The sequence below is a fragment of the Austrofundulus limnaeus genome, unplaced genomic scaffold (assembly GCF_001266775.1).
Source record: "Austrofundulus limnaeus strain Quisiro unplaced genomic scaffold, Austrofundulus_limnaeus-1.0 Scaffold2, whole genome shotgun sequence".
NCBI classification, from domain to species: Eukaryota; Metazoa; Chordata; class Actinopteri; order Cyprinodontiformes; family Rivulidae; genus Austrofundulus; species Austrofundulus limnaeus.
The window spans coordinates 487250-511392 of record NW_013952404.1 but is presented as its reverse complement, the minus strand read 5'-3'; the positions used below and the strand labels follow the sequence as shown (position 1 = coordinate 511392).

The 24143-nt window shown below is 38.3% G+C and overlaps 1 protein-coding gene across 1 annotated transcript in view; it reads right to left on the bottom strand.

Moving 5' to 3' along the window:
* Positions 1-1120: 1120 nt before the first annotated feature.
* sobpa (sine oculis binding protein homolog (Drosophila) a) overlaps positions 1121-24143 on the bottom strand; it is a gene marked incomplete in the record, with an annotated part of 34858 nt that continues 11835 nt past the window's right edge. The window contains 5 exon segments of the mRNA XM_014009732.1: positions 1121-5381; positions 6875-8831; positions 13448-13543; positions 21186-21209; positions 22869-23020. Of these exon segments, the coding sequence (XP_013865186.1) occupies positions 6876-8831; positions 13448-13543; positions 21186-21209; positions 22869-23020 (2228 nt within the window).

The window sequence follows — 24143 nt, the reverse complement described above, 5'->3', positions numbered from 1 at the left end:
TTATTAAAAGTAAAAGTATTGAGTAAAAATAAGCGGTTAGGTTTATCAAAATGACCTCCAAAAAAAACTTTTTTTTTTCTATCGGTGTGCATTTGTGATGGGTTGTGTACAATTTATTGTCAGGATGGTATACTTCTCATCCAGCTACAATTAAATTCACTCTTTCCGGGAGGCACTATTTATCAGGATAGTATTTTTTAACAATAATGAGCCAAAATGAAGCTCTTCTTACCTTGTTTTAAAATGTAAGGAGTAGAAAGTACAGATAATTGTGTGAACATGTAAGGAGTAGAAGTAAAAAAGTAGGCTGAAAAATAATTACTCAAGTAAAGATAACCAAAATTTCTACTTAAGTACACCAATAAAGTATTTGTACTTAGTTACTTTACAACTCTGATAAGAACATCAGCCAAAATGGGAGAACAATAGCTAAAAAAGTTTTTTTAAGCATGATTGTGTTTACCTGCTAAAGAAATTTGTTTCAATACAGTGTCTGCCTGGTTGTACTAAAATAACAGACGATTAAAACCCAACAAATTTACTAATATAGTATCTTTTAAAACACACTCTCTGCTGCAGTTAACTTTTCTACCACTAGATGGCGAAAGAGGCCAAATAATCCACATTTATACAGAGCTGATGTATAAGGTAAACTAAGATCATTTATTTTGTTGTTTTTTGTTTGTTGTTATAGTTKTGTGTTTTTATCAGTAATTATATAATCAGTTTAAACAACCTTTTGATTTACACAAGAGATTTGTATTTGCTGAATTCTAGTACATCAGTTTACTAACTTAATTCACTTTTTATTGTCCTTATACTTGTCATAAACATTTAACTCATACAGCTAAAAYCAAACAAGTGAAGGGTGATTGTTTTAAAATACTTTACTGAGACAAATAATAAGCTTTAAGTGGATAATTTGGACAATGTTTATTGCAATTTACAATTTTTTTCATCCTTAAAAGTTTTATTGTGAAGCTTTTAAAGCAAATAATAAACACATGCAGCTGATTCAGTTTGGATTTTGCTATGTGATTAAAAAAATATTAAAATCTGCTCATAGGAGTCAAAAGGAAAATGTGTTTTCTGTTATCTCGTACTAATATATTTACAGAAATGTCTGAAACACGTGTGTGTCTTATTTATTTGTCTTCATGAGCAATTCACTGAATYAAACAAGATCTGTTACAACACAAAAAAATGGATTTTTCTTTCTTTTCTTTTTTTTAAAAAGCAATTTTGGCCACATGTTATGTACATTGTACAACATCATAATGAAAAGTCCTCTGGTTTTCTCCACTTTCATCATTAAAAATAAAAAAAGAAACACTGTTCACCAGGGATTTACCATCTCAATCTCCACTTTTTCCCATTAAAAACTCGTCGACAATAAATAATACTATAAAATGTACACAAAAACATCGACAGTCCACCATGAGTTAAAACAGATGTGAATGAAAAGGGGGAATCTTTTGTTTTGTTTGTTTTTTTTTAGCAAAAAGTGACATTTCATACAAGTTACAGAAAAAGCTGATCATCTATACACGGACACTAGCAAGATAACAAAGTTTCTGGTACATTTTAGTTTTGTACAAAGAAGGGAGAGTCGTCTTTACAAGCGAGCATCATTGTCTTAACTAGAGATTATACGAGCAAAAGAGTTAAGGCAGCTTTCTCTGTAGTTTTCGAAAAGTTATGTCGTCGTATTCGTTTTTATTTTACGCAGACCGCTTGTGTCTTTTCAGCTTGGATTTGATGTCGTTGCATAATCCAGGCTGCTGACGAGGCCTGCAGTTTAACACCAACGTGGAGGAATGCTAAAGATTTGTCACAAGTTTAGGCGCTAGCACATAAAAATGGATTCTGTTGTCCTTCCTTATCTTTAAAATCTACCTCAAGCATTGGACATTATAGTGTTTACAACATCACTGCAGCACGATGAAGGTCTGGAAATACTTATAGATCATTGTGTTGCTGTCTAAAAATGTCAATAAGGGGGAAAAAAACAAAGCAACTGGCTTAGTCAGAGTTTGGGGCAGGAGAAGAAAACTCAAACTAAAGTCATCAAAGCTATTAGACTTTGAAGGCTAAAAATTAAACAATAACTGAATCAATGTACTTGCAAAAACAGAGATTGATAGTAACTCTCTCCAATCTGCTAAAGTAAGCTGTGCTAAGCTAAGCTAAGCTAAGCTAAGCTAAGTGAAGCTAGTCAGCTATTAGCTCGTTTGTTTGGCAATAAAAAGTGAATTTCTACTGTGGCCTCAACATAAACTTTTACAGCTTGAGGAGCTACATTAGTAACAAACAAAAATATATTGCASTGAAGATGACAGAACAAACATTTCACACTTTTTTGTGTGTTTTGCTAGAAGTAAAAGAAATAGCATTACACTCAGGGATTAAAAAAGGGCTCCAGCTCAATGTTTTTTTTTAAGATTTTTAAACAATCTGTGTACATCRAAAGGAATCCCTTTATAAAAAAATAAAGAAACATATAACTTAAAAGCCACACTCAGGCTTGTTTTTGCTTGCTGGAGCAATGAAGTGATTAAAGCTGGACCCTGGCAGGCTTGTACCTGAATGCCCGATTGACAGCCAACATCTAACGTTACACACTGCTTATTCTGAGTCGACACAGAAATCTCAGCCGAGCTACAGAAAGGACAGCAGGGTTGCTTTTATCGAGTGCAATCCATTCATGCTCATTGTGTGCAATTAGGTGAATAAATAAATAAATAAATAWGCAAGTGTCCTACAAATAACTTCAGAGTGAAAAGAGATAAAGCTAGATTGCAAAGTTCGCACACATCTTTGCATCATCTCTTTTTGTTCTCGTGACCTGAAATAAAAATCACGTCTTGATRGTAATACTGTTTTTAACACTTCCTGTTTCTACTGTGTTTTTTAAGTGCATTTAATTTTGGCAACTATTATTTCGAGGGACCATTCTTCAGTTAAAATTTAATTTTCACTGAAAACCAGGTGGCATGTTTATATTTCAAACACTAGAGGCCTTTTGGCTCATATTACCCCCTTCGTAAGAGTGTAATCTAAATGCTGGCGTGGTTTGACTGGGTCAACAGCTCGGTTCTGAGAAGGGTGAGCACAAAGACTAAATTAGGGTTAGGAGAATCAGAAACGTCAGAAAAAAAGGCAACTTCAAAGAATTTGAAAAGAGAAAYGTAACACATTATAACGAGAGCCAAACAATGTATTTTGGTACACAAACTAAACAATAATGATTCTGAAACTACTACCTTTATTTTGTTTAAAAGACTTGTTATGATTCATCTCGGGACAATTTGAAATAGAAGGAATATGCTAAAGAGCTGTTAAGAAATTATGAATTCCAGGCTGCATTTTGTTAAATCTGTGACAATGAATGAGTCGTTTTTGTTGGTTAGTTTGCCATGAAGTATTTTAAACTTTAAACAAAATGATTTGGCACTGTTTAAATTAATGCTCGCAAAACGTCAAGAACAAGTCAGAGGCTAGCGGCGAGTTAATGAAGAACTGGATGCATTATGTAAAAAAAAAACAAATGATTTGTTAACTGTTTATCAGATAGATAAGATTTTAAGTTAACGTTGAATCAAATTTTCTAAAAGACATTGGTTTGTACTATTTGAATTCATGCTCACTTTGAATTTACAGAAACAAGATGGGGGCTAGCGGTGAGTTAGCGTTAGCACGTAATGAATTACTGGACATTTAAAATAGCAAATGTGCTGTTAATTGTTATTTATTTGTCAGATAAAATTTRAAATGAACTATTCATCATATTACATAAACAATTAATAGTTTGGTATTCATTAATCTAATGATCAGTTTGAAATGACAGAAACAAGGGTTAGCTAGTGACTAATTAGCACAAGCTAAAGATAAGTTGTCGATCATTGTATATAAWTAGTTAATGATCTGTTAATGGACAAATATARGTTAGTTAGTTGTTACTTAAAATRAACTCCTGATACCGTTTTGTAAACAGATAATGATTAATTAATGTTCAGTTTGAAATTAACTAATAGCTAATTAGGTATTAGCTAATTGGAAATGTTTGCTAAATAGCTAATATTTAGGTCAGAATTACAGAATGAACTATATTCTTGATTATCAAACAATAAATCTGTGAATTATTACTAATTATTATTATTTATATGAAGYATTAATCAAAATGTAATAATTTAATCAGTATATAAGTATTCTTAGCCATTAATGCTTCGTCTGTTCCTTTTGTCCAAACTAACAATCAATAGCTATCTGACAAAAAGTTTAACAATTAATTTGCAATTAACCAGTAATTTGTTACTCACTGTTATGAAACTGAGCAAACATCACGTCCCCTAGTATAAACTGTCACCAAATAGAAAAATAATTTGTTTCAGAACCAACAGGAATAATTTATTAATGTGCAGACTATTTTCCCCCTGCTTCTCTAAATTCGGCGGGGTCAGTCTCAAAATAACCCAGAAGCATTACTGGTCATAAATTATAGATTTAAAATTTTTAACTGCAAGAACAAGTGTTTACTTTAGCTTTCACCCTTGTTTTGGTAAACTTTGAAACAAACAGCAGCTAATTGTAATACTGATCAAATGTGACAACATTTTCAGAAACTGTCAGTGATTCCAGTTAAATTTGTGACATTTCTGTTCATTCCRTGAGCAAAAACAGCTTCTTAAATAGCAGATAAAGGGCATGACTGTGCCCACACTCCATTAGTTGCTGGTGAAAGTTGTGTCCAGTTTGCTGATTATTTGAGAACAAAAAAATGGGAATATTTTTTATATTCAAGGGCAATTTCTCTGATTAAAAAAATGCCTTTCAATCACATTGCATAAACTGCAGTTGTGCTCACTTTAAATTCCCATTCATCAGAAGGTGTTTGAGGCCRGCTGAGCGAAGAAAGAAATTAATTCTGAAGCAAAAGCTTTTGTACTTGCATTGTCGTATCAAAGCGCATCGCTGATTCCAAAAAAAAWTTTCTCTTTGGAAGCTTGTTCGCTAAATTTCTCACTCATGTTGGTGGGAGAACGGACCAAAATAAAAAAAAAATCGGAGGGGCAGTGTGGGCTGAAAGTCTTTAAACTCAGAGGGAAGCAGCAGGAAGTTACCGTCTCCAGTTCAAATGTCCAGTGGTCCTGGCCAAAAAAAAAAACACCATCATATATAAAATTAGTCCAACAAAGAGTCCCGACCGCTCTCCTATGATACAGAACACGTTGTGAAAAAAGGCGATCTAGGGGGGTGCTGGTGGACTGGACGACGGGCGAGGACGAGGACGTCCCACGCCTTGACGTGCGGTGTGATTGGATTTAAAGGATGGGGGTAGACAAGTGAGTCGCTGATGGCACTGCGGTCGTCGAAGCATCCATCTGTGAAACAGAGAGGGAGGAGAAAGATGCTGAGTCAAGGTTGATTTCAGCTTCAGAAWAAAACAATGAATTTTGAGTTTTTCTCACATTTTTCATAATATTTTACAGAAAATAGCTCAAATATCTTTTTTTCAGTCTAGCCAGATTCAAATAATTCGTTCATGAAATCAACTTATTGCACCGTTTTCTGTTAAATATCATAAATTAGAATCTGTCTGGACATTACAGCACGTCGCCTGYGTTCGTTTTAGCTGCTGGTTTCCTCTCAGCAGCGCTAACGGTGCGCGGAGCTTCATTTTCATCTTTTGTGGTCTTTAATTAATCTTATTCAGAGCACTTGCCTCATGTTACCACAAAACTGAATTGGTCTTTAAATTGCTCAAGATTACAGTTTCATTTAATTAATACCTCCAGGAGTACATAATTAAATTTAACATTAATGTGTCGCATCAATCCACTGGAGAGCAGGACTTCCTGTTTGGGTTTTAGCTCTTGAAGACACGAACATGTACGGATGTTTGGTGAATTCAAGCGAACCCAGACTAGTTGTATCATTAAACATATTTGATAAACATTTACTTCAACTGCAAAACAACAACTGTAAAAATACTGAAGGCTGTTTAGTTTTTAMAAATTAAAAAAAAAAGTTCTCACCCAGCTTATTAACGTCGCAAAGCCGGTAAATTAGGACGTTTACTAGGTGCTACGCCGGTGCAAGGCTTTTTCTTTTTTTTTCCCCTCTAGTGTGAAACTGCTAGCGAGCTTTACGCACCACGAAGGTTAATCTTGGACAATATCTGACAATCAGACCTATTAAAGGAAACCAGGGCTCTTTTACAGAGAGGAGAAGGTAGAAATGACTCATCCTGTAACTAATAATACTGATGGAGGACAGCAGAACTGCTTCATAGAAGGAGAACCTCAGCTTTAGCCTGTTAGCTTTCATGTTAGCACCCAAGCTAATATATATATATATTATATAGTGATACAGCATTAGCGATATATGAACTAGCTCCACATATTTATTCATAATATATGGTGTTAGTTCACAAGCTAACCTTATTAGCTTGGGAGCTAACGTAACATTGCCATAAATATACTGTATATGAATTAGCTCGGGCGCTAGTGGAAAAGCTAACAAGATAAATCTGAGGTTTTCCTTCCATGAACCAGCCATTGTCCTCCATTGTTTTCAGTTACAGGCTGAGTCATTTCTACATTCTCYTCTGTCAATGCGTTCTGGTTTAATTTAAAAAGACTGATCGTCAAATATTGTCCAAGATTAACCTTCAGGACGGATAGCACTCGTAGCTTTGCACTGGAGGACCTGGTAAACATCATCATTTACCTGGTCCTTGTGACAATATGTAGTAGAAGTAAATGTTTATCAAATAATGTTTAAAGTTATAAATACTCTGGGTTCCCATTAAAGTAAAAGAAAATGTTTTTTTTATTTTATTTATCTGTTTCTTTAAGTTTAGAAGTCAACCCACCTCATTTGTTTTGATTGCGGATTCGCAGGCACCTCCTCTTCAGTGGCGGCTCCAGCTCAGGGCTCCCGGTCGACGACAACGGCGCGGAGATGGAGCAGGACAAGATGGCCGTCTTGTCGGCGGCGGGCTTTGGCACGGGCTGGATGACGACGCAACCGCTGGCTGACAGCAGCGGTAAGGCGTAGGCGTGTTCACCCTCTTCCAAGCCGGAGTCGGGATCCGTCTTGCCCTCTGCTTTCGGGTCCGCCTTCTCGTCTTGCGCAGAGATCCTCCTTCCCGCCTCGCGTTCGCCCACCGAACAGTTGTTTTCCTTCAGCGCCTCRCGCTCCAGATCGCCGTTGGGTGGTCGATCCTCCACCTCCCGGTCTCCTTTAYGGTCGGGGCAGGTCTCAAACGCAGGAGCGAGGAGCGGACGCCATCCGGTGCCGTTGACGATTACATTACAGGGGGCGGCGGGGTTAGCGTGAAACTGTGTCCGTACTGAACTGGGCACTGTGGTAAAGTTCAACCTACTTGCTGGAGGATCAGCCCTGCTCGAAGGCTGAACTGGAGAGTCCGGTGAGTTCAGGGGAGTGGATCTTTCCAGCTGAAGGAGAGCCCTGTCCCCTTCATCACCCTGTCCCTCCCTGCCCGATCCAGCTGCAGGTGAAGAGCTCCTCTCAGCCTCCGCCTCCATTTTGACCTTTACTCCAGCAGGTAGCATCCTCTGAAAGAGCTGCTGCGGGACTGGTTTTTGGCCAACAGTTAGGTCAATTACACCATCTATCAGTCTCCTGGTTTGACAAAGACTGCCCAAACGTTCCTCTGATTTCACCGTCAAGTCCAAAAACGCTGTTTTACTTCTTTCCGAAGGTACAGGAGAAACTCGCTCGCCAACAGCTGGTTCTGTCTTGTGCTCCCCTTTGCCACTTTCAGAGGAGTTTGGAGAATGAGGCCTGGAGAACGATCCTTCAGAGCACTCCGGAGCGCTGCGGACCGAGCCGCTGCTCTCTGATTGGTCCCTGGATGATTTAGAGTTGAAGGGAATTGGGATCGGAATGGGTATCGGGACTGGTAGGGGTACAATGACTGGGTAAGGAACCAAGAGAGTTGGTGGGGGCACCAGTGGGGCCAGAGATGGCATACCAAAGTTCATCATTGGGGGCAAAGGAATGGGTCCATTGTGCATCATGTTGACTGGAGGGAAAGGAGGGAGACCTGGCATGGGGAGGCCTGGGTGAGGTGGGATCATGCCAGGATTGGGATTAGATGACGGGTGGACATGTGGAGACAGGAGGGGCCGGTGCATGGGGCTCGATGCCGGACCAAGAGTCCTTGGAGGAGGTGGTGGTCCGATGCCGGGGATGATGGGGTTGGACAGTGGACTGTTGGGTCCTGCAGGGTGGCCAGAGGGGCGAAGGAACGGTGGCCGGATCTGTTGCATCATTTGATGCTCCATGAACAGAGGTAAGGGCATGGGTCCACGAGGTGTCATCACCATGGGGGGGCTACCAGAAGGAACCCCGACCGGTGGGTGCAAAGTGGGGATAGGTGGTGGGGGAAGTGTTGGGCTTTCATGGGGTCTGGGTGTGGGGATTTTGGCTGAAGTGGAGGAGGACGGAGAGCAAACAGCTGTATCCGAGGGGGAGGTGGCAGAGGCAGAGGAAGGGGCCAAAGCGGAGGTGCTGGAATGACCCCCAGGCGAGGGAGCTTTACGCCGAATGTCCGTTAACGGCGTTCCCCAGGACTCAGGAGTGAGCAGCTGCATCCCTCCGCCGCACTCCGGCTTGCCGTCCCCACTCACCCCGTGTCCGGGGTTACACAGTCCTCCAGGCAGGGCGGCCTGGGTTTCTTTGTAGAAAATGTCCATCTTGTACTGGTTCAGGCATTTGGCACTGCAGAACTGCAGCCGTCGTTCACCGGCGCCGAAGTCCAGGTACTCCTTCGTGTGGCGAATATGTTTACACCAGTCACACACCTGAAAAACAGACACAAGCAGAAATGCTTTTAACGCTTTGTAATTTATCTAAAACAAAACAAATAATGCTGAGGTTCTTGTTTTCTTAAAACATAAACTACATTTATTCCACCTCTTTATGTATGATTATTACATATTTTATTACAAGTCTTTCCGCTTTTTCATGCTAAATTATATAGTATTTTTCAAAAGTATTTTCCATTTAAACATTTTTGTCTGTTGAAAAGCATCCTGTTCTCTAAGCAATGCGCAATTTGTTTTTGCAAACAAATCATAGTTTTGTAAAAAATATATTTTAGCCATGGTATTTACAAATTTTAAAAAGTATTTATGTCAGATGAGTTTATTATGTAACTAGTAAAACAGTGAGGCCAGGTGCACAAGTTACCGTAAATACTAGAAAAGCTGCTCCGCCTAAACGGAATCACCATAGAAATGCTGCGCCACCAAATTGGAATTACCGTAAACACTAGAAAAGCTGTGCAAAATAAAAGCTGCAACTACCTAAAATGAATTATTATAAATTCTAGAAGAGCTGCACCACCTTAAATGAATTATAGAAGAGCTGCACTATCTACAATGAATTACCATAAATTCTAGAAGAGGTGCACCTCCTAAAATGATTTACTATAAAAAAGCTGCACAACCTTAAAGAAATGCCTTAAACACTAGAAAAGCTGCACCACCGAAAATAAAAAAAAAATTAGAAAAGCTGCACCACCTAAAATTAAGTATAAATGATGGACGCATAAAATCCTCATCCTGCTTAAATCTTCGTCCAGATAAGACCTAATCTGGGTCCTAATCCAGACCTTTAATTTTGAACCCCGAGCCCCGAAATGTGACTGTTTGTCGCTGCTTGTTTTTTTCTGTTACTAAAGTTTAAAACTATCATCCTATCAATGATTTAAAACCGAGGTCTAAGCTCTTCAACCCAACACAGTTTAGTTTCTGTTCACTTCAGACGGTTAAGGTAAGATCAGTTCTGATCCGAGCTCGGCCCGAACATGTGACTGCTCGTCTGAGAGCAGCTCCTCCTGAACCCCTGCAGTGGCACAAAGCAGACTGCTGCACTCATCAACGTTCCAACACCTTCCCGGTGGCAAAAAGAAATGTGCTCATTTTTCCTCGGAGGAAGAAAATGAATGTGACCCTGGCGGAGCAAATAGCGGTGGGCGAGCCCCGAACACGACGTTACTCGTCAGGCCACACACAGCTCACTCTGTCAGCTCTGGGAGGAGTGGCAGGTCCTCGCTGGAGATAATTAAGGCATTAATCAGTTGTCAGACCCCTCAGCGACATCCATCCATCACGCGGACCCTTCACCCCCCCTGCTGAATGTTAATAAGTTAAGGGATGCAGCTGAAAGGTGGATAAACTCCTTCTTTAACAACACTGGCTCATTTAGCAGAATCACGTATGGCAGCAGCTGAACCTCAACTAACTTGGATGGAAATCTGTATTTTCTGCAGCAGTGATCTGTAAAAAACACAAGTTCTTTATATATGTATGTCATGTTTTTAAATAGACTGAATCAAAGCTACAAGATGACTTAATAAAACTGATGGATTTGGAAAAAATCAAACTTTAAGTGCCTCACATTTTACACATTTTAATCCAGTTAATCCRACAAGCCGTGACTCGGTTGAAAGTCAGAGAGGTTCCTCTCAAGAGCCGGGTCCGATAACGCTCAACCTGGGATGTTTTAAATAATGAACGTGGTGAAAAAGACAGATGGAGAGCACTTAACGACTTTCTCCACCGTGAGTGACAAAAAATTTTACTCCGCTAATGGAGTTGTGCTTTTCCTCTTTCTAACGCTTTCTCACCACCTCCGCTCCTGCACACAGATGTTTGTGGTCGGGCGTAATTACAGTCGTTTATTTTTTCACCGCAGACGACACAAACCGGCGTCGGGGGTGCTCGAAATGATCACGCTGAGAAAGGAGCAGGTTCACCTCAGCAGCCGCGGTGACCTTGCCCTTTTTAATAACTCATCTTGAATTAGTTTAAAACACATACAGATAGGAGTGTTTTCAGATAGCAGAAAAAGACGTTGACGTCTCATTCAGCTGGCTGTTTGTTTACAGAGTAAATCCTATCCAGGAAAGGCCTGGATAGAATTAAAAAAAGTTGGATTTGTCACATTCAGACTCATAAAAAAATCAGATATCGGTTGCATGGGGCAAAAGATTCCAGTTTTGGTCACATTTGCCTGCAGTGTGAACGTAGCCATGGATGCTACATGTTAGCATGTCCATTATAAAATTTTCCGACACGCTTGTTTAGTTCAGTGTTTAACTTTGAACCTGCATTTGGCTCTGGTGCAGCAATTCTTTTTGGAACAGGAGCGATGTGTTTGAAATAAAACTAATCTAAGTATTGATCCAGTATCGATGCAGTCCAAGGCAAACGCTATAATCACATATTTCTGTGGATTCTCAGTCATCCAGGACATGGAAAATTATTTGAGAAATGACAAAGTTGTGGTCATTTTGGTCCAACCTAGAAAATATTTTTCTCTCAGTCTCGTAAGATCTTGTGAAATGTGTCGGTGCTCAAATGTTGTGAAGGACTCCCAGCTTCTACCAAATCAGATTTTAGCCGTTTTAGCGAGTTACAAACGTTTATGTGTGAAGGCTAACATCGATTAGCCGTGGCTTTCATCTTAAATTTTGACTCCAAAAGTCTATCTGAAATATTTATTCAAATCTGTGCAGTTGTTCATGGGATATTTTGTTAACAGAGTGAGTTTACTCCAAATATTAACCTTGAAATGGCTTTATGGAGGGAAAACAAGCCATATTTATTTATGTTTGTGTTTGTTTTATTGTGTCAGTAAACACAAAATCCTTTCTTTTTTACCTTTTCAGAATAAAAGTGGAAAAAAAAAGCCATAAAATAAATAAATAAAAAACTGAGTAAACTGAGTTGTATAACTAAAGGCCCTTAACGAGCTAAAAACACATTTTAAAAGCATGTAAGATACTGACTACTCATAAATACAACCATCATTTCATCAGGAAATTAACCCTCTGAGGACCAACATGTCGCCTTCACAGACAGAACAGTTTACAGTTTTTGATTAAAACGATTCTGCGTAGAAAAGGAGGAAACATATTCTGCTTTATATTAGCTGCCGAGCGCCTGACTTCATTAAAATCCGAACAGAAGCACGAAGAGTTTAAACTGGAGATGAAAGCCGACGAGACGCAGAGCTACTGTCTGCTCTTCATCACAGCCGGCCGTCGTGTCAGTCGTTATCGCACAAAAGGCTGCTGTCAGGTGGAGGTGAAGCAAAGGTAAAACGAGTAAAAACAACTCCAGCTGTAAGAACGACGAGACAGAAGAGAGGAAAACACTGATGTCACAGTGGATTAAAGCTTAAAGAGCAGAATCTGACTTTAACTTTGTTTAAAGGAGAAATAAAATCACTTTAAAACACCATATGTGTCATCAGTTTTCATTTTTTCTGGGCTAGAAACTGAACCGCCTGCAGAGATTTTAACCAAAATTTGTTTTATTTTATTTTCTTTGCTACATGAGTGAAACTTCAAAATAAAATCAACACAAGTAAACCAGGTAAAAGATGTGTTTCTGGCTCTTACTTCAGATTTAACGTTCTGATGTGTTTTAAATTGTGATTTCAGGGGCAGAGTGAAGCGGAAAGCCAAAATTTAGAGCAAAAGTGAAGAGAAAATGTTCCTTAAGAACCCTAGAAACTCGAATTTTGATTGTATATCATATCCTTTCCGAACAGGTCACACAAAAACTAAAATAATAGTTAATAAAACTGTCATGTCGCTCCAAAAAATAAATAAATTCAGATCAAAACAGTTGAAAAACAATAAACTGAGCTTTTTTAAAACAATAAAAACCTCCAGGGGTTGAGGGCTACGAAAAAAGAGCTTCTTTAAATTTAGTCAATAAATCATCACCTCAAGTCATCATAATGTGATTAAATAAAGATATTATTTCTGATTTGTGGTGGGTTTTTTACAATGTAAGTCACGATTAGAGCTGAAAAATTAGTGTTCGTTGAGCTTTAAAGACGTCAAGAATGTTTATTCACCAGAAAACTAAAAATTCTTGAGCTTGAACTGGACCGACAGGCCCTAAAACATTTCTTTTTTCTAAAAATACATTGTATTTTTTTTTCAATGTTTGAAAATATATAAACTTTATAGACTAATAGGTCTTAATGTTTTAGTAAAAATGGTCATTGTGGCCAAAATTGTCTAACATTTCTTAATTTTTTTAAAACTCTAACATGCAAGATGGCGGGCGACAGTAAACCTGTAAATAAACTCTAAGTGGCTTATTAATCAAAATTATGTCATGATTTTGTACTTGAACATCATTTTTTTCATTCCTTAATGTTACATTCAGTTAAATAAACTGAATAATTTTAAATATCTGAATGTGATGTGATGAAAATGAACAAATAAACATGAAAATAAAAAGCATGAAAACCTCAAACTTAAAAGCAAACTTTATGAGTTTGTTGTTAATATCAGCTATTGGTGATTCAGGTGGAAAAGAAATCATTTAAAATCACAGTTTTAACCATAAAAACAAGGTAAAATGAGGTCTATCTGGTGTTGAATGGTCCTTACAAGCACATCGCTGTTTGTCTTGAAGACAAGCCTGGGTGTGTCCTGAGTAAAGACGTGCTGGGGGAATTTCCCACCGAGGCCATCGTCGTCTCTCGCCTGGGGGGGGAGGAGGAGAAATAACGGCCTCTTTTTAAGGATGGACAAAAATAAACAGAGACAACAAAATAAACTGAGAAATGATAAAACAACAGAGCAAAAAGGAAAAGAACAGAAACGGTGACTTTAAAATGAGCGTGAGCGTGCGCGTGCGTGTGTGTGTGTGTGTGNGTGTGTGTGTGTGTGTGTGTGTGTGTGTGTGTGTGTGTGTGTGTGTGTGTGTGTGTGTGTGCTGATAACTAAAGAGTGTGTTAAAGTGTGCAGACATGCAGGTGCAGGATGAACGGGCTGCAAACATTTACTTTATTTTCAGGCAGTTTTATAATGTAGTCAAAGTAAATTCAAATATTTATATATTTACTACAGCCCTGTACTTATCAGGTAGTACAGAGTACTTACCTGGTACCTATGTGGACTGATTTATAGTATGAAGCATTCTGTTACGCTGTACTTACAGGGCAAATACTCATTAGGTTCTGTATTTGTACCTGATATGTACCAGGTACGTTCCTACAAAGTACCAGTTATGTTCCTGGTGTGTGCCAGGTACTTGTCAGGTACATACACTGAAAGTAAGTACCCTGTAAGCATCAGGTAGATATGGTGTGAGTACCAGATACGTTCCCAGAAATTACTAGTTATGGTTCCAGTCTGAGTACCCCGTGCCTTCCAGGTAAGTACCAGGTATACAAATGGTGAGTTCCAGGTGCAAACCCAGTAACTATCTGAAATTTACTAGGTAAGTACTGGGTACAAACCAAGTAACTTTGGTATGTACTATTTATGTATCAGGAGCGTAAGGGTATGTGCTAGATAAGTATCAGATATATTCCTGGTAACTACTGGGTACTTATCAAGTAAGTACAWGGTTCATACCCTGTAAGTACGGCATAAGTACCACATATATGTACCTTGTAGGTATCAGTATTAAACCATATAAATACCAGGTATGTTTGCATTAAGTACTACAGTAGTATGTTCCTGGTAAGTACCAGATAAGCAAATGGTAAGTTCTACGTACATTCCCAGTAAAGTATCAGAYATTTAACTAGAAACSTTTTAGGTACAAACCCRGTAAGWACTTTGTATATATGCTCAACAAGGACCATTTAAATACCATGTAAGTACCTGGCATGTACTATGTATTATCAGGTGAGTAAATGTTACCAGGTACATTTTGGGTATATTTCAGGTAAGTATCAGGTACTATCAGGTAAGTTGTAGGTACATACCATGTAAGTACCAGATAATTACCAGGCACGTACTGTTCTGTTACACTGTACTTACAGGTTATATAACAAGTACCAGGTAAGTACCCAGTACAGACTGAGCTGTATTATGTTTTGCAACCAAAACCTAACATGGTATAAAAAGACGAGTATAGTTATGTGTACAGTTTATATACAGTACATTAAAGAGATTAAATCTGTTTGAGATTTTACTAAATCCAGAAATTTGTAGAGATTTAACTCTAATAAACATCTACAATAGAACTTTTATATCAAACTTCTGGTTTATTTTATTGGCTTTTAGTTTCAAGGTCTCTTAAAGTAACAGGAATTTTACACGGGAAGTATTTTAAGTTGCACAATAAGTTTTAACACGTTACTTTTAGTGGGTAGAAACACCGAACCTCCATTTAAAAAAGACCTTGATGTGAAATAATCCCATCGTGTTGCGCAGCGACCAGAGGCGGGCAGCAACAAAGTAAAGTTTACTTGAGTACTGTACGTATACAGTTTTTGAGAATTTGAACTTTACTTGAGTAGCASTTTTGTGGAAACTTCTTACTTTTACTTTACTGCATTTTAACTATGAAATCAGACTTTTTACTCACCTACATTTCTCTGACAGGCTTTAGTTACTTTTTTTGGCCGTGTTTGTGTAGTTTGTGTTTAGTTTTTCCCATGACACACTGTAAAACGACACATTACACTCCTATACAGTAGGTGGTGATAAGCAGCTTTAAACAGTGAGGAGAAGAAGGATACTTTTGTCCTACTGGTGATGCCTTATAGGTACACTAGGTATACTAGACATAGGTAGTATAATAGACAAAGGTATACTAGGGTCTTTGTGTAGATACTGATTTTAACTTGGACTCATTTAAGACCTGAATTCTCATTTTATAATTTTATCCCTTTGTTCTAATAATGGATTTCTACCAAATAAACTTTGTTCAGTTGTTTTGTATAAAAGATTTTAGTGGTGCAGGATAGGCGTTCGCCTTACAACCAGAGTTCAAATCCCTGCCTGGGAGCCTACTGTCCTTGTGTCTTTGAGCAAAACACTTAACCCAGCTTCCAGAATTGCAGCCACACTTCCACCACCAAGTGTGACTGAGGAGTGAAGGAATAATGCCTGAAATTTCAAAGTGTCTTTGGGACTCTATATAAAACTAATACATTAAATTTTATATTTGGAGTTACTAATCGTCAAACGTCAAAATTTCAAGTACATTCTGAAAGCACGTACTCTAGTACTTTAACTTAAGTAATAATTTGACAGAGCTACTTCTACCTTTATTGGAGTAATACTCTGACTCGAGTAGAGAAACGGAGTACTTTATCCACCACTGGCAGCGACTGACATCAAGACTTGGCATCTATTAACGGTTCTCATCACACCGTCTGCAGCTCTGAAGGTGGATTTTTTTATCTGAAAGGTGAAACACTGATTCTCTTCAAACTGCTTCTTGAAAACTTTGATTTGTCGGAGAAATTTCACCCGCCTGTTCCCCCTGCAGGTACGCTCTCCTGGACTAAACTCAACAGAAAACATCGTCGACCAGGGATTACGAGGAGCGTTTGTTATTTTGAGAGCCGCAAACGTGTGTGAGAGAGAGAGAGAGAGAGAGAGAGAGAGAGAGAGAGCTAAACGCACATTAACCAGGCAGGAATTTAGAAACACACACACACACACACACAAAGAAAGATGCTCCATTGTGCTATTATTCTGCCTCCAGTTTGTGCTCTGACCCTCTGGCCCTGATCCAGCTCGTTTGCATATTGTGCTAATGAGGTGTTGGCACCGYGAACAAGGCGTGAGGCGACACAGAGCCACACGCAGGCAGATAGACCGATAGATAGTCAGATAGATAAACAGATAGATAAATAGAACGATAGAGCAAGACATCATCCACCCCCCCACACCCCCCGGCGACACCACCGTCCTGAGGGGGACGTCACGCCAGCTGTCACGGCGTTCGTCTCCATCTGGGCACGACAACCCGTCCAGGTGTGCGAGCCCGTCGACCTGCCAAAAACCAAAAAACGAGACGCTCTTCCCCCCAAAAAAAGGAAGACCGCGCGGTTGAGCTCGTCCCGAGAAGGCGGCCAACTCAAAAGAACGGCCACAGCTCCGTCAGTTTTACAGCTCTTCAGCTATAATTTGTTGTGGTAGTAGCTGAGAGTCATCAGTCATCACAGGCTTTGAAGTGTTGCAAACAAGAGATTTCCTTCTCGCCTTAATTGCAGCACAAGTTAAGGGAACAACACAAAGGCCTGGAAGTTGGTGTTTACTTTCTACAGTCTCGACGTCTTGTTAGTTGGAGTTACTTTAGTCTTTATTTGAGCTGAATGGCTGGCAGCTATGAGATAATCACCTTCCTCTCCGTGCCCTGCAGCGGTGTGAGGGAAAGCCTGCAGGCTTCCCGAGCACCGGTGAGCCTCAGCTGCAGACGACTCACACACTTCGTCACGCGCGCAAAYATTTCCACAAGCAGCCGCGTTATTACGGGCGCCACACACACGCGCCGAGCCGTCCTCGTCTCTCTTACACTTTCCTCCCTCGGTGGCAGCTGACGAGGGGCTGCAAAGCAAACTGCGGAGGGGCTGAGGAGAGGAGAAGGGAGAGTTTGTGTGTAAAAAAAAAAAACGGGAGCAGATGTGCACTCGTGTTGAAGGTGATGTGACATTTCTGGGCTGACATGAAGCGACACTCTGCCCCCACACGCCTGGAGCGAGCTCGGGGGAAAAAAAGACGATGATGGAGGTCTCCGAGGGGAGGGGGGAAGGAATTAAAGAAGAAAAAAAACAACCTGAATTACTGCAACCTGCTTCGAACTTCACTTTGTTGTGTTAAATAAGTCACCGCGAGAGGACACGCATCAGACCGAACCGATCCAGACACTGAAAAACTAAAACTGAACCGTGAGGAGAAGCAAAATGTTGGTGCTTTTCTGTTGCAACAGCAGCTGCAATAGTTCATCACATCAATGCATTCAACACTAAATCACACAAAATTACTTGAGCAGAAAATCCTCCTGAAAACCTTTTATGGTACTCATAAAAAATATTGCAATAAAAAAAGGTTTTCCTGATCTACAGAATGAGTCAAAAGTCTCAGGACATTTATTTTTTTTTTTTTGTTTCTTTCAAAACAAAAATGGGAAATGAAATATCTGAATTGTCCAGCATATAACGGATGAGGAGTATGGCAGGCCAGTTTTACATAAACACACTTCACCACACTTTCATTCCAGACATCTGACATTGGTTTACGACATCATTATTCAAGATATCTTAAATGTATTTGTAGACATCAGAAAATTACATTGCAAGATATCTTGTTTCAAATAATGACTCACCAAAACAAACTTAGAGATATCTAAAAATGTAATTTTATTAAAATGGCCTGCCATACCGGAGGTTTATCTTTTAGGTTATGTACAAAAAATGGCTGCTATCGCAAAAGCTGCCGTATTGGATGAAAATCTAAGTTTTTGTTAATGAGAAAGAGGTCATGTAAAATATCAAAAAAAGGCCAGAATTGTCTCAGAAATAGATTACTGAACTTATCGACACAGGAAGTTCAAATCTTTTGTTGTTTGTCACAGGTGTGTCTGTGTTCAGTCGACTGAACATGTCAAATAGCAGGCAACATTCGCAGTTGTTTCAACTTTCTGTGTTGATACATACTAAACCACGAGAGATATGCTATATCTGATTGCAGCAATCTATTTCTGAGACAGTTCTGGCTTTCTTTTATATGCTACATGATCACCTTCCCAATGGAAAAACTTGACTTTGATCCAAGATGGCAGCTTTCAAAATGGCGCACACATCTTCCAGATACAGCCTCAAAGGTAGAGCCCCTCACCTATTACATGCTGGGGTATTCAGATATTTCATTTTCCCTTTTGTTTCTAAAATAAAAGGGTGTCCTGAAACTTTTGACTCACACTGTATGTCAAATAGGGTTGGGTAAAAACAACGATTCATCAGCACATTGCAATATATTTTTTTCAATTCAATTCAGATTCAGAAAATCCTCTGATTTTATTCAATCCCCAGGCCAGTTTGTTGTATTTTTGTGTTTGCACTCCAAATTTAGAGCAAGTATTACTGTGCCACTGCTTTATTTTCAGATATATTATTTCTCAAAAACGGTAATGTATAGGATTTCTATTTATATGTGAAAAAAATAAATAAATATCTAAATCTATCCACAGGGGTTCTGATGAATTATTCGTTTATGTCTTATAATTATGAAACTGATATTGAAGCATTTAAAGCAATACTGAGTTAAAACTGAATCGAATTATGACAATAATTGAAATCTTATTGAATTGTAAGGTTGTTAACAGCCTAACAGCCCTCACATCAAACGGTTACAGTTTGAAAGCTTTTACTCAACTAGCTGTTCAGAAATGCGGGTATGCACTCAGTGTAAACAAAGCATTTGGCTACAAAAAAAACACCTAAAAGCTTGAGTGACTAACCCACATGAACTTGCTCATAATCTTTGTAGAGAAATAAACGTGCTAAACGCCAAAGAAAAGAGTCAGATCTGATGACTGTCGGGAATAAAAAACGAGAAAATTGAGTTTTTGTGAAATAATTCACGTGCAAAAAAAACCCMACGAAGCTGCACCTTCCTGTTCCTGTGCACCACAGAGGATAATTCATCACGGCTAATTACCTGCGCCGTGTCCAACGAGCGTGCACGCTTACTGACGTGCACGTGAGTGGGTGTCAGATAAACGAGGAAACCCGTGAAGACTTCTGCAAACTGCACTTTAAACGCAAAGCTGCATCCTTCAAACAGAGGAAATTATCTACACAAAGTGTAACGTTACAGAAATAAAATTTAAAAAGCCATGTTTTTAAATCAATAACAGCAGACCCAGCATTATCTAACGTGTAATTTAAACAATAAATAGGCTCGTGAGTGATTAGTTAGAAGCATTAATCATCATTCATACACAGAGGAGCTGAGGATGAAGTGGAGTTATGCAGAGATGTGAGGAAGTCGCAGCCGTAGACGGAGCTCGGGTTTCATGAATGGAGCAGCTGAGGATATTTTCATGCAACACGAACCCACTTCGCCCCCTTCTCTCCTCCCCACATCTCTCCTCCTCGACCCCGAGCCCAAACAGACACGAGATACTTTTTATTTCGCAGCCTGCAGCCCGCCTGTGTTGTAGCGTCCAACCTTGTGGGTGAAAAAAAAAAAAGAAACACGCCGGTATCGTTTACACAAATGGGCTGTGCGAATGTGCCAGAGCCAGACAAAATATGGAACCTGAGCCACGGAGGCAAAATGAGGAAGGTTCTGGCAGAAAATAACTCACTGAATATGAATTACATGTTTAAGTCACTTAAACTATAAAACTTAAACAGGAAATGTGAAGCAATCATCCTAAATAAATTGCATTTACTCATCTAAATATTTAGCACAATTATGGCAAAAATTTAGCTAATATTTTAGCTTTTTTTTAAACTACAAATATAATAAGATTTATTAAACTTTTTATTAAATACAGTACTTGACTTGAGTGTGAGACAAATAAATTCAACCATTTAGAGCAGTATTAGCATTTTGGGGAGAAATCAGCCTCTAAAGCTTATTTTTACAAGACATTTTATGTTTTGAGCTGAGTTTTTTGTGATTCAGCATTGTCAGTTTGTTTGATTTATGTAAAAGATTTCTAAAATTCAGACATTTTTAATGAAAACATCTAGCCTAACGTGATGTATGAACGAATGAATGTATGATGTATGTGATGGCTTTTAAAGTCTAATTTTGGTAAATTTGACCTGCACAAACTAATAGTAGTCCCACTTTCATATAAAAAGATCACCAAAGCTGCTTTTTATTTCAGTTTACTTTCAGACAAGGCCTCTAGACTCACAGCAAGGAGCCGACTGCACACGGGGCTTTTATTTGATGTAATGTTTACAGCCTCCCTGGCGGAGCTGAGGTGATGTGGAGCTGTCTCATCAACTGGAAGACTCAAAAAATAAAATAAAAACTGCATCTGACCTCCTCTGGAGCGCAGAGATCAAAACAAAACCAGTTCACAAAGGCTGCGTTTTAATCTGGGCTGAGCCTCTGCAACCTGTCAAAAGTTCCCCTAAGAGTCAAAAAGTCGTCGTCATCTTTAAGCATTTCATTCTCACAACAATAGTWCCCCAAATCAATGGAAATCTTAAGGTATAAAAAGAAAACTAAGTTTTGAACAACAGTACAGTACATTCAGTTTGACTTTAATTCTCTGGGGGGCAAAAAGTGTTGGGTAAAATTAAATTATCAACAAGTGTGCCTGTATCTCAAGTACAGAGCGTAATAAATGGTYATGTTTGGATGAATAACTGACTTCAGGACAAACAAGCAGGAGAGTAAAACGTGTCATACTCACGGTATAATTCCTTATATATCCCAGCTTGGGTATAAAAGAAAAAAAGAGATTGTTTAACCACAGTAAATGTGTGGACGTAAAAGCTCAGTAAAAATGTATATCTGTCCTATGCATGAGTTCATGAGTTGATTTATGTTCATTGGTTTTATTTTCATGTTCATTTAAATGTTATTTGGACAGCTTTCAGGTAAAACTGATGTCTTAAGCAAACAAGATAACTTTAACATAAGCTTTTATGATCAAACACCTAAACAATTACTTTTTTCTTTGCGTAGACTGCAATAGTAGGTTAGCTAGTAATCAATAAAATATGGCTTGTAGCAGCTAGTCAATCACCCACTAAATATCTTAGCCTAAATATTAGCCTAAGCTAACACCTTATTTTTATTGTGTGCTAATTTTAAAATGTATAGATACAACTGACAGAAGCTTTTATAAAAAAAAAGGCAAAATAAATTTATTTTCTTAGTGTAAATAGCAGGTTAGCTAGTAAATGCCAGTTTGGCTACGCTAATTATACTTTCTGCCCACGAATAACTGAGAGTCGAAGTATTATTGCAAGCTAACATATTACTTAATGGTGTGTTAAGTCTAAAACAAATACATAATTTCAACAAAAAATAAGCAATAATTTAAAAACAAATTATGTAATGTAAAATGACGATTTTCTTTGTGAAGCATTTGCAAGTTAGCTTGATAGGCTAACCTACTGTTCTACTAATATCTGTATTAGCTGAACTATTACAGGTAGCTAGCATGTTACTTGGGCGGTTTGCTAAATTTAAAATATTTTATATACAACGATACAAAAACACAAAAAATCTATAATTTCTTTATGTCAGTAGTATTAGCAGGTTAGCTTGTAAACCATAACCGAATGCTATTATTACCCACAAAAAAAATTTATAGTTTGAAGTATTTCATGAAACATAATATGAGGTGGCATGCCAATACTGAAAAAATACATTTTTGTTCTACATTTTTTGACAAATTACAGTTAGCTAACTGTTTTATTTGGATCATACTAACGCTAAAAGTTACAACAAAACATATTTTATCTTGTTTCTTAAATCCAACGATCTGTGTTTGGTGTCATTATTTTGTACACTATCATTCCTATTCCTTTACGTGTTCATAACAAAGTTTAAGTTGAATAAATACTTTTAAATTTTTAAAATAAGCAATTTAACATCAGGAAACAAACATGTTTCTCTTTAGTTTGTGTGTTTAACCAAAATTTGTGGTGTTTGTACATAGTGTTCATCACATGTCACCACCATTGAAACAATGCCAATGGTGAGTCAATTAGGAAACACTATATTCCCATGAGCAACTACTGACTAACAATTAACCACATTTGGAAGTAACAATGGTGGAAGAGTCCAGTTTTGACTTTAAACAGAACCAGGCTGTGYTTCCACTGTGTTCATATTTTTGTTTTGTTATTTATCAGTTGGGTGAAGCTGCCTAATGTAACATAGTGACTCTATTCTTCCCAAACCCTTGAGTTAGTAGAAAATGTGAAAAACACTGCAATCCGTGCTATTTTTGACAAAAATTCAGGTTATTTTTTTATGCATCAGTGTTTCTGATAACACTTTGTGGCTCAGTCGCCCTGCAGAGTCTCTAAAATGCATCATAATAAAGTGTCCAGCTGACGAGAAGAAAAAAGGGAGTTCCTACCTTGTTTCTCTTAAAATACGCTCTGCGGCAGGCGGCGAAGCATTTCTCACTGCAGAAGCTCTTCAGCTCGCTCCCCATGCTCAGAGAGTAACGTTTGACTCCAACCTTCTGGCACCAGGCGCACATGATCTGCACACTTGATGCATCTTCGTCTAAAGCGAGACCAAACACACACAAAAATATATAGTATTTGCATTTCCTATGAAAATGCAGTGTGAATGCTTAAAGCTGGAAGATTTTTTTCCCTGAAAGATAYTGAAAATATTTAATAGCTTAACTGTTAATGCGATTTAAATTTGAACAGCTGAGTTTTGCTAAACGTAGGAAAACAAAAGTAGACAGTAGCAGAAACAAGTTCAAATTAGTAGACAGATTAAATGAAGAGTAAAAAGGCTCACAGTGGCAGAAAACCAAAAAAAAAGTACTAAAAGGTTGCACGTTGTTTTAAAATAGCTAAAGTAGCTGAAATTTGTGGAAAAATATCTCAAACTTAGCTGACATTAGCACAAAGACGCAGAGGGCATGTTTGTTGACTTAAGCTGTAAGAAGTTGAAATGATCACAAAAAGATGAATTTAGTTGAAAAAAGATCAAATTAGCTACACTGTAAAAAATGAAATGATGGATTTACTTAACCATGTTATGTTACCTGGTTCCACTTAACTGAGTTGAGTAAATTCAAAGCAATATACCAGTTTTTTAGCCAAAGAACATGAGTATGTTGCTTTGAATTTACTCAGCTCAGTTAAGTGGAACCAGGTAACATAACATGGTTAAGTAAATCCAACATTTCATTTTTAGAGTTTAAAAAGTAGCTAAAAAGCAAAAAAAGAACAGCTGAAATTAGCAGAAATCAGCTAAAAGTAAAGCTGATAGAAGCCTTAAAAATGTATTAACAGAAGAATAGCTAAAACGAGCAGACARCAGTGAAACTTTGCAACAAAGAAAAGTTATGTGAGTTCATTGTTTAATTTAACCAGCTGCACACATGTGGCAATAAAACTTCTGGKTGGCCTTTTCTTTATGTAAGCTGGATTACACAAACCTGTTAATTTTATTGTTCTATAGTGGTTGTTCAGACACAATGAGTGAATACTCTGCATGTGTTAGCACTTCAACCCGAGGACTTGCTGTAGTATAAAAATAAACTTGTAAAATGGACACAGCCTGCAAAACAGGCTACTTGCCAACCACGGTTTGCTAAATGCTAACCGGAAGTATGACATCACGATTTTACAAATTAGCACAAAGAAGGTGAAAGAAAGCAGAACCAGAA